The sequence below is a fragment of the Hordeum vulgare genome, chromosome 2H (assembly GCF_904849725.1).
Source record: "Hordeum vulgare subsp. vulgare chromosome 2H, MorexV3_pseudomolecules_assembly, whole genome shotgun sequence".
NCBI lineage: Eukaryota > Viridiplantae > Streptophyta > Magnoliopsida > Poales > Poaceae > Hordeum > Hordeum vulgare.
This window is the reverse complement of record NC_058519.1, coordinates 633,007,511-633,018,057: the sequence shown is the minus strand read 5'-3', so window position 1 is coordinate 633,018,057 and position 10,547 is coordinate 633,007,511. Positions and strand designations below refer to the sequence as shown.

At 46.5% G+C, this 10,547-nt stretch overlaps 2 protein-coding genes across 2 annotated transcripts; one reads left to right on the top strand and one right to left on the bottom strand.

Annotated features, from left to right (window-relative positions):
* The first annotated feature begins 281 nt into the window (after window positions 1-281).
* Window positions 282-4,556, top strand: LOC123428113 (putative wall-associated receptor kinase-like 16). The gene is made up of 3 exons (XM_045112281.1): window positions 282-1,228; window positions 1,443-1,550; window positions 3,171-4,556. Exons 1-3 carry the CDS (start codon window positions 298-300, stop codon window positions 4,370-4,372), a joined length of 2,241 nt encoding a protein of 746 aa, XP_044968216.1. The 5' UTR covers window positions 282-297; the 3' UTR covers window positions 4,373-4,556.
* A 25-nt stretch (window positions 4,557-4,581) lies between these two features.
* LOC123428114 (probable sulfate transporter 3.3) lies at window positions 4,582-10,108 on the bottom strand. Its single transcript, XM_045112282.1, has 12 exons — window positions 9,655-10,108; window positions 9,425-9,473; window positions 8,940-9,319; window positions 8,781-8,846; window positions 6,646-6,759; window positions 6,430-6,546; window positions 6,169-6,295; window positions 5,661-5,947; window positions 5,372-5,562; window positions 5,210-5,289; window positions 5,040-5,116; window positions 4,582-4,941 (listed from the first exon to the last, which is right to left on the bottom strand). The coding sequence occupies exons 1-12, from the start codon at window positions 10,030-10,032 to the stop codon at window positions 4,792-4,794; spliced, it is 2,016 nt and encodes a 671-aa protein (XP_044968217.1). The 5' UTR covers window positions 10,033-10,108; the 3' UTR covers window positions 4,582-4,791.
* Between the last annotated feature and the right edge of the window lie 439 nt (window positions 10,109-10,547).

Genomic DNA, 10,547 nt, shown 5'->3' with positions numbered 1-10,547 from the left:
TTGCCATTATCTGGACTGGTTGCCTCCAGTGACCAATCATTGACGGATGCCTCCAGTCGCCTCCAGTCCACGAAAGTCACTATTGGCATAGACAAGTTGGACACGATTTCCGAATAATACCGAAGATCACCACATCACTCATTAAAATCCACCTTCTTTTCCGCTTTGGTTTTATTCAGCGAGAGCGATGCATCGGACCCAATCGTGTACAATGCCGTAGAATTTTAAGAGAAGAATGCGCTATAAATAGGCACCCTTTTGGTTGCACCAAAGACTCAAAGAGAATAGGTTTACAGGATGGTGCTGGTTTCCTCTACTCCTTCCACAAGAGCAAAGTTATGCACCAGTATTGCAGCATTAACACTCCAGCTTATAGTGGCAACGTTAGCAGCTCCAATAGCCCTGCCTGGTTGCCCGGAAGTATGTGGCAGCATAGCTATCCCCTACCCTTTTGGCCTCGGGCAAGGGTGCTTCCGCGCGGGCTTCAACCTGACGTGCGACGAGACGCGCCATCCACCGAAGCTGTTGGTGGGCGATGGCGCAGAAGTGATTGATATTTCTCTGGTGGATGGCACGTTGCGGATCCACAGCAAGATGCTGAATATCCCGTTGAACACAAGCTCTACTCAATCAAATGGCTCATGGTCCGTTGGCCTGAAGGACGAGGGCCCCCTGATTGTGTCCGTCGATCATAACCGGTTCGTTGCAACGGGGTGCAATGTCCAAGCCAGCCTCATTGCCTCTTTTGGCGACTACGTTAGCGTCTGTGCAGTGTATTGTGCTGACAAACCGTGGATGAGCGACACCTCATGTTCTGGTGTCGGCTGCTGCCAGACGCCCATCGCACGGCTAGGTCTCCCGTTCTATGACCTCCAGCTTGGTTCTTTGAGCAGGAGAACCGGTGATTCATTGGAATATGGAGTGGTGTTCATAGCTGACCAAGAGTGGTTGGCCAGAGAGGGACCCATGCTGCAGTTGAATTACTTTGATAACCCACATAAGATTGTTGATTCCACGTTGATCCCAACGGTGGTAGAATGGTCGCTTCATGTGAGAGATGAAGGGTACGATCAATTGTACTGGGGGCAGCATGACTTCGATGTATATGAACCCAGATCCTTAAGCGTATACTGCTTCATATTCAAAGATAGTTCTTCTATCCAGCGGGCACGGTGCAACTGCTCCAAAGGGTTCGAGGGCAACCCTTACATCGCAAATGGATGCCAAGGTATATATTACTACTTTTTGCTGTGCTCTTGCATTTTTTATAGCCAGGGACCCTATTGCTCACTGGGATTTTGAGTTGTTAATTTCCTTTGACTTTGATGCTTTACTTGCACTTTGAACATATCCGATTTGTCCATGTCAACTTTGTGAGTAAAATGTGTTTACACTTATATCTTTGTGTTTTCAACAACATATTTTTTCTACTCCCTTTTCAGATATCGATGAGTGCCAACGGCCAGATATTTATCCATGCCATGGAACCTGCATCAATGATCTGGGGACATACCGATGCCTCGCAAAGAAAGGTATCACCAGCCTCCCAGGTACACATACAACCCACTCATCAGATATAAGGTTTTCCCTAGTGATAGTTAAGGTCCTTAGAAGCATCTTTACTCCTATAAAGGTATGAGTTGGCGAGGTTGGTCCATGGACCTCCTCCCCTCCAGACATGAGCCTTTTGATACACAAAACAGTCTAGATGGAAGCACAACTCCACCTATTTGCCACCAAAGTTGTAATGAAAGTGCCGCAAATGCCACTGTATCGAATAAGATAATTATCCCTCCACTCATTCAACCAACCTGACACCATGAGCACCTGACGATGTGTCGGTTTTCCTATCTGCTACTGTCCCCATCTGCCCGATTCTGCTACCACCACATGGCATCAATTCCAATAGCAATGCATGTGTATTTAGCTAACCATGATATCCCATGGATGAAATTGGTTTGGCAAGACTATAGTGGCCTTGTTCCTTGCTGCCCGTCCAATGGGCTCTGTTTGGTGGCACGATGTTCACAAACACTTCAGCCAGTTTGAACATTTTGCAGCTATGTGCAGTGCAGAAAGGACCGTGCTCTGTTTTTCGGAAGGACCTCTATAATGCTGCCCCCCCCTCCAACTCAGCCTCGCAGACTCTTCTCATTTGCTTTCAATGACCATGCCTCTATTGGACAGATCCTGCCTAGTCATAATATCTTCAACCTCTTCCGTGTTTGGTCCCAATTTTTTCCAATAAAACTTACCGAGGTCTTTCCTGCGACTCAACGAACGTACGGAGCAAAGCTGCCTTCTGTCGATTTTCTTTTTGACTATGCGCAAGCAAGCTGGTCAATTGTTTCTGGAGCACACGCGTGAAAGCTAGATTCAAGCCTTGGGCTGATCGATCTAGGTCCGGCTGGAAACACGCCCGAATGCGTAAATGCTTGTCGTGCCCGTGTTTATTACTTCTGAAATTGTTCCAAATATCGGCAAGTTAATCGGCATCTCGGTCAATTAATCGCTACTCGGTGGGTCATCAAATAGCTGATTAACTGATTTATCGGCCGATTAACTGGAAAATTCACCTATTAATCCCTACTCAGCACCCGACCGATATGGTACCAGGTACCGATATCCTGAACATATATTTATAGCAATTTAGCAACTATATGCACCTAGCTAAGTAGGTTTAGGAATACCACTCCCACAGCGTTAGCCACTGTGCATACCAACCTTCCTCTCTCCTCCTGTGCCTTTAATGGGATTCATGAACTCTGGCTCTTCGTCTAGAGATGCCACTGTTGTTCAAGTGATAATGGCATCTGATTATACTCTTGGGAAAACAGGCATTTTTTCTCTCAGTAGGTTTATCGCAGGCGTTCAACAGATTCAGCCTCCTTTTGCCACTCTGTGGATTTGGTCTTCCTGCTTCACCCCCTAGCTTGAGGGCTTCACATGACTCTGTCAATGATAGACTTAGTAAAAGAGACATGCTTCGGCGGAAGAACACACAAATCACCAATAACCATTGCTGCCCTGTCTGCGACCAAAAAAAACTCTACCGAGGTCAATGGGATCACCATCCCCTACAGTTCTCATCAGTTAAAAAATATAATACTATACCGTCTATATAAAATGCTACTGTATTTTTCTGGGTTAAAAAACTACATTCTGTGCAGGTTTGATTACTGTAATTACAATTAGTGCTGGTTCTGGCATACTATTTTCACTTCTGGGTATTACCAAAATCACCAATAAACTCAAGCAACGAAGAGCCATGAAGTTGAGACGGAAGTTCTTCAAGAAAAATCATGGATTGCTTCTGCAACAGCTAATCTCTTCGAACAAAGACATAGCAGAAAGAACGAGGGTTTTCAGCTTGGAAGAGCTGGAGCAAGCAACCAACAAATTTGACCAGAATCGCATCCTCGGTGGCGGTGGCCATGGCACTGTCTACAAAGGCATCTTATCTGATCAACATGTGGTGGCCATCAAGAAGGCTAAAATTGTAGTTCAAAGGGAAATTGACCAGTTCATAAATGAGGTTGTCATACTTTCACAGACAAACCATAGGAATGTGGTAAAGCTCTTTGGCTGCTGCCTTGAGACAGAAGTTCCTCTACTAGTCTATGAGTTCATATCGAATGGAACTCTGTCGTATCATCTCCATGGCCAAAGTGAGAATCCTTTGTCATGGAAAGATAGATTGAAAATTGCATTGGAAACTGCAAGGGCTATTGCATATCTGCACTCTGCTGCTTCCATATCAGTATACCATAGAGATATCAAATGCGCAAATATATTGCTTACTGATGCTTTAACAGCAAAAGTGTCAGATTTTGGAGCTTCAAGGTCAATTGCAATAGATGAGACAGGGATACTTACAGCCGTCCAAGGAACTTATGGTTACCTTGATCCTGAATACTACTATACCAGTCGACTCACGGAGAAGAGCGATGTTTACAGCTTTGGTGTTATCCTAGCAGAGCTACTGACGAGGGTGACACCGGTTTTTTCTTCTCATTCGTCAGAAAGCACAAGCCTTGCATCACATTTTGTGTCACTTATAAGGGACAATCGATTCTTAGATATTCTAGATACACAAATAGTTGAGGAGGGAGGGGCCGAAGATGCTGAGGTGGTTGCAAGACTCACAGAAGCATGCTTAAGTTTAAAAGGTGAAGAAAGGCCTACAATGAGACAAGTGGAGACAACACTTGAAGATGTGCAGAACTTAAAGGTCAATCTCAGTTCTCAGATCACAAGAGTGAACCAGAATGCTATAAATGATCAGTCAAACAAGGGAAGCAAAGGCAACGAAGGAACTAGGCTGTATAGCTTGGAAAAAGAGTTTGTCCAATCATCTGAAATTCCAAGATGATTTTGCCTACATGGTGAAGTGTTGCAGTTACTATTGTTAGTTTTGGTGTCATACTGCATATCAAGTGTCAATTGGAAACTCTGAATTATAATTATATATGTATGCTCTTGCTCTATGCTAATGGTCCATGTAGAACCATGTGAAAGTAAATAAAAGTAATCCAGTTACAGTTTCTACAGTTAAACATCTACTAGTTCTTAACACCGAAGTTCAAAAGTTTGCGAGAACTCATGTTGATTCGAACCATGAATGTACATATTTCAAGCACCTAATTTCCATCACATAGACTTGAAGGGCACTGAAGATAGCTACAAACAAACTTGTGAAATGCTTTGTTGCAGGCATATTCACTGATGAGAAGGCAATGCAAATTTAGCATTGCAATCAGATGATCAAAATGGCAATTCGGCAAAACCGCTCTAAGGTGTTGCCATCTTGGCAAATCCAGAAAGTGAAGCGATTGCTTCCCCGGTGGTCAAATAGAGGCAGTCCTGCCTGAAATGATTGTGTGCATCGTTCGCTCGTTGTATTTTCTCCATAACCTCTCCGGTTGGATTCACAAGTACAAGCTGCGAAGGGAGAGAAAAAAGGTAAATTTGCCACATAACTTAAACTGATAGCTTGTGAACTAGAGATATTAACTTTTCATATATATGATGAAGTATACCTCTAGGCCATGCTTCTCTGTTGATTTCTTTAGGTCGATGAGGAATGCTATGCCGCTTGTGTCAATTGCAGGGACAGCTGAGAAAAATACATATGGTCTAGTGAGCTTGTGTTAAATAATAATAATGCTTAACTATAGAGTGAACGATGTTTCTCTCGAGAGTCACTAACCTGATAGATCCAAGATTACGACACGGAGTTCACTTTGTTTATTCCCTGAAAAACTTTCATCCTCTATCCATCTTTTAGTCCTACAAATGGAAATATTAAATTGTAATATGTTCCACAGCTTGACTTCAACATTTATTTCTGTTACTAGAATTTTTTTCCTACCTTTCATTTAGGTAGTTGGTGTTTGCAAAGTTTATAGGAGCCTCAATTGTCAGTATCAAGAATCCAGGAACTCTTTGAGCCTCCTTATACTGATGGAGGTTCCGGTAAATATCTGTTCCCTTAATGTTCCCCTGAATCATCATCCTTGGCCTTGTGATTTGCATCAATACCCTAAATATGGATATACCGACCTGCAAATTTGACAAATTTCAGTAACGAAGCAATTAAAGTAGCAGCTTCCTCTGCAGAAAGTTCAGCAACGTATCTCAGTAACAATTATGTTGGTTACCGCAATCGCGAGGCCTTCCTGGACCGAGATGAAGATGACACCAGCAAATGCGCAAAGGCACACGAGGAAATCCATCTTATCCATCTTCCAGATGTTGTATGCAGCAGGGAGATCGATCAGGCCAATGACAGCAGCGATGATGATTGCTCCAAGGACAACATTCGGCGTGTATACGAACAATGGCATGAGGAACAGCAGCGTGACCATGACCGTCAGTGCCATGACCACGTTGGACATGGCGGTCTTGCAGCCAGCATTGTGGTTCACAGCAGAGCGAGAGAATGCTCCTGTTAGAAATAAGAGAGACATCAAGCTTTCTACCTATAGTTGTGTCTATCGTATGATGCAGAGTCCGGGAGGCTTGTCCTTCTATAATCTAAAAAATATTTCTTTTTTGACGAAAGAAAAAAAAGACTTTCTACCCTGGTACTGATACTTCAAATTTTTTTTTTTACAAGGAATGCAAGAGAATGCTGGAGGTTATTCTAAGTCCAGAAATGTAGGTTACCTGTTGTCACATAGCATGATGTACATGAGCCCACAATGTTCATCAACCCAATGGCCATCATCTCTTTGTTTCCATCCACCTGGTAGTCCTTGAGTGATGCGAACGTCCTACCAACTGCTACCCCTTCCTGTCAGAGCGAAATTCAGGGCACACATCAGATTACCAGTGACGCTGGTTATGAAACATCCACGGCACCTACTTAATTATAATTTGAAGTGTAGGGTAATGTTTTATTGCGGTGTGAGGCCATATATAGCATACCGTCAGGGAGATGATTCCGGTGACGAGGCCGGTCTTCATGGTGAGTCCAAGATATGTGGTATCGAAGAGCAGTTGGTCCCATGAGGGGCGGTTCAGGCCACATTTGAGCGATCCAATCTGCGTTGAAAACATGCAGACACTGCTTGTTTGCCATCATGTTGCATAACACAGTTGTACATCATAGAAATGATTGTTCGGTTTTAGTTGATTTCTTACGATGCTGATGCCGTGGTTCTGTGCTTTGAACAGGAAGACGAGCAGCGTGGATACGATGACGGACGCCAAGGGAGCACACGCTGAGATCCAGAAGAACTTCGGCCATCTCATGCTCTGAACATACACATGCACGCAGAATGTCAAACGGATAGGTACGAGTGTAGAAGTCAGAATCAGTGATTGCAAAAGAAGAAACAGATATGATTTTAGGTTCTAAAAATGGGAATTTCTCTGACAGTTTCAGCATACACCAACCACCCATGGCAAAAACAGCTAAGAATGAAGTGAGATAGACAGGGTCGCCACCAGCACCGGCTATCAAAGTAGGTAAGTATGCCTCAAGAACTTTACTACTACTATGAACCGAGTTACACAAGGTTGCCACCAGTACTGCAGGAGGTAGCTAGGCTCAACAACTTCAAGGAGGAGTGGATTTAATTTTAGGTTCTGGAAATGGAACGCTGTCTGTCATTTTCAGAGCGGAAGCAGAGTGAAACAGAGTTGTTGCCAGCACTGGCCATTGAAGTGCTCAAGTCCTTCACTATTCCCAGCCGATTTTCATTTGGAAATAGGTCAGTACTGAAAGAAGATGTAGCTAGAGAAGTACAGACTACAGAGCAAACTTCAGAATTTCTAGGTTGCAGAAGTACTTGAATTGTGTGAGTTTCTTAATTTTCTTTGTCATGACCATTTTGTCGATGCGCCAAAATCAGTATGGCCTTGAGAGGCGCAGCATTATTGCTCTATATATAGCTAGCATATATAGATCAAGCTGTAGCAGTTGCACTAATTATGGCCTGGGGGAGCTTAATTTCTGAAGCCAGCACCCATGGATTCAGCCATACAGCAAGAGTGCAGATTTGGTTAGATTGTAAAATTGTAAAATTCTATGTCAGTTTCAGAATACACCAACTGGGCAACCCAAGCAAAAGCAGTTAAGAATGAACTGAGTTAGACAGGGTTGCCACCAGCACAGGCTATTAAATTTAAAACTAGGTATGGCTCAAGACCTTTACTGCTCCCAACTAAGTTTCATCCAGAAAGATATCTCATCCCTGCAGTAAGAAGTTTTTTTTTTCTTTTTTTGCGGGGGTAAGGGAGTTTTTGTTGCAAGTTCATAGAGTTACAGTGGAGAGGCCACAAACCCTCAATACATTGCAGTAAGAAAGTTTAGCTATACAGAAGTACTGTAGTACAGAGCAGAGTTTGGATTTCTTACGGTGCACAAGCACTTGAATTCTGTGCATTTAATCCGAGTAACGAAATTAGTATGGCATCGTGAGGCACACCAGTATTCATCTATATATATATATATAGCTACATCACATAATAGATCGGGTAGTGGTTGCACTGGACGGCCTTTGGGCGCTTGGTTTCTCAAGCCAGCTACCTAAGGTTCGGTATGAAAATGCAGGTCCAGTGAAGTAGAGGTCACAGTAGCTTGCTGGGAGTGGGGAAAATGGTCCAAAGTTTCAGTGAACGCCCTTCATCACTGCGAATTGGCACTTTACCAGTGTTGTCCACCTCGTCGTGAACCGAACGTGACAAGTCACCGCCCGGCTTTGTCCCGAAGCCTCTTTTCCCAACACGACGTTGACCGCTACTACTACTACTAGCCTTTTTTCCATAATAATGATCATCAAAAAGCTTATGTAATTTGTGGGTAAAGCACTGTCTGATGTGTGCGTCCATCCCCTGGTCACCAACCTGAATGAAGATAAACATGTTGCACACATCTATCTTAATCTTATCGTACGTCCTCCCTCCCATGGACGGTGTGAGATATATATGCGTCGTGCATCATCGACGTGTACGATCGCGACCACATGTGTGTGTGTGTGTGGTGGCACGTACGTACGTGCCCGTTGCTGCTAGAACTTTGTGCCGTGAGAGGGTAGCGCAGCCCTGCCGACGGCGTATGCGTACAGCTAGATGCACGATCGACGCGTACTGGCACACGGACAACGTGATGAAGAGAAGATAAAAGTGTCCTCAAGCAGCGCAGAAACAGCAGCATTTTGGTGCTTCTCGCGCGCAGGCCAGCATGCAGGCCATATATAATCGGCGCCGGTCAACGGTCCACGACAGCATGCAGAGAAAGAAAGAAAAAAAAAAGGGTATGTAACGTAACGTACCACGTGCCTGGCCGCTAGCAGGAGCACCAGGAAGCATGCCCCCATCAGTATCGTCTGCCACGACCACTGCACGCACGCACACACAAAACATTATGTTAGCCAAGCATGCACCGTACGTGTGCACGTGTATAATTGAACGCCATGGACGAACGGACGGACCTCGTTGGTGTGTTGGAAGACGGAGGCCATGACGGGGACGATGCCCATCTGGGTGGTGAAGTGGACGATGCCGAGCAGGGCCTTGAGCTGCTGGAGCGAGACGATGATGGCGGCGCCGGCCATGAACCCCACCAGCGTCGCCTTGGAGAGGAAGTCGATGATGAATCCCAGGCGGAGGATGCCGAGCGACGCCTGCACCAGCCCCGCGAAGAAGGTGGACGTGAAGGCCAGCTGCAGGAACAGCGCCGGCGACGCCGACGGGCTCACCGCCTGCCGCAGCATCGACCCCATGATCAGCGACGCGATCGACACCGGCCCCACCGCCAGGTCCCTCGAGCTCCCCAGCACCGCGTACACCAGCGGCGGCACGAAGCTCGAATCTGCAAACATGCATCCATCCATACCAGTTCATTATTTATTTGCACATACGACTACATAAATATGGTACAGTACGCTGTAGAAACGGAAAGCATGTATGTACGTACATAGGCCTATGATCGGCGGCAGGTTGGCAAGCTTGGCGTAGCTAATACCCTGCCAGCAACAACACAAAAAAGCACATCAGCACGGTTGGTCACGGGTTTGTTGGTACGCGGAGACTGATTGATCGCGCACAGGCTAGCCTCCAAATCAATACAGGCTAGATAGATAGAAATCGCATTTGGATGCGTTATTACGTGCGTGAGAAAAGAGACGAAGTCGGGCATGCACATGCCTGGGGGATGGCGAGGCTGGCAATGGTGAGGCCGGCGACGAGGTCGGACTTGAAGAGGGAGAGGGAGTAGCCGGGCACCCACTCCAGCACGGGGAACAGGTACTTGGCCGCCAGCACCCACTGCGCCCGCACCGGCTGCCCCTTGAAGCTCCGGAACGGGTCGTCGGGGAAGAAGGTCTCCTTCACCTTCCCCTTCATCTTGCTCGCCGTGCTCTGCGCCGGCTGCGCCGCCACCTTGTGCACCACCCCAATCTCCATCTCCATCTCGGCCGCTGCCGGCGGTGGTGGCGCACCGACTACCACGGCCTGCTTGGGAGCCGCCCGGCCCTCGCCGCCATTGCCGTGGTGGCCGCCGTAGGCGCCGCTCATCCCCACCATGCGGAATTATTGTGGCAAGAGAGAGAGAGAGAGAGAGAGGTGTTGCTAGCTACAGGCTGAAGTGATCAGGCCACTGCACGGCGCAGGCGCGCGTGTCCGTATATGTACATGTCGAGATGGGCCTGGGCTGGCATCTCGCCCAGGCGCAGGGCTGGTCGCTAGCTACAAAAGAGGAAAAGCGGGACGCAACTTGAGAAAGGGAGAGAAGAATCAAAGGTGACATAGCACAGAAACAACACAACACAATGGTGGTAGGGTGGGGTGGGGTGGGGTGGGGTGGGGGGCGTTCAATAATTCGGCAAAGGCACGAGATAAATTCGTAGTTTTCCTCGCGGATGCGATCCCTGGATTTGATGCCACCCACAATCCCTGCGATGGAGAACATTCACCGCTTTCCTTTCGCCTCCAGGACATGGCGATTGGGTGATCTCATGCCGTGTATATGCTTGTAGGGACTCACTCATGCACCGTATGTTCTTGAACGATACGTGTGTCTTTTTGTTGATTGACGGTGC

What these genes read in the sequence shown, in the direction of transcription:
- LOC123428113 (XM_045112281.1), top strand. Translation starts at nt 298, where the DNA reads ATGGTGCTGGTTTCCTCTACTCCTTCCACAAGAGCAAAGTTATGCACC. An exon ending in CATCGCAAATGGATGCCAAG is followed by an intron (nt 1,229 to 1,442) that starts GTATATATTACT and finishes CTCCCTTTTCAG; the next exon opens with ATATCGATGAGTGCCAACGG. An exon ending in AGGTATCACCAGCCTCCCAG is followed by an intron (nt 1,551 to 3,170) that starts GTACACATACAA and finishes CATTCTGTGCAG; the next exon opens with GTTTGATTACTGTAATTACA.
- LOC123428114 (XM_045112282.1), bottom strand. Translation starts at nt 10,032, where the DNA reads ATGGTGGGGATGAGCGGCGCCTACGGCGGCCACCACGGCAATGGCGGC. An exon ending in GCCGCCGATCATAGGCCTAT is followed by an intron (nt 9,320 to 9,424) that starts GTACGTACATAC and finishes GCATGTTTGCAG; the next exon opens with ATTCGAGCTTCGTGCCGCCG. An exon ending in CAGAGAAGCATGGCCTAGAG is followed by an intron (nt 4,942 to 5,039) that starts GTATACTTCATC and finishes CTCCCTTCGCAG; the next exon opens with CTTGTACTTGTGAATCCAAC.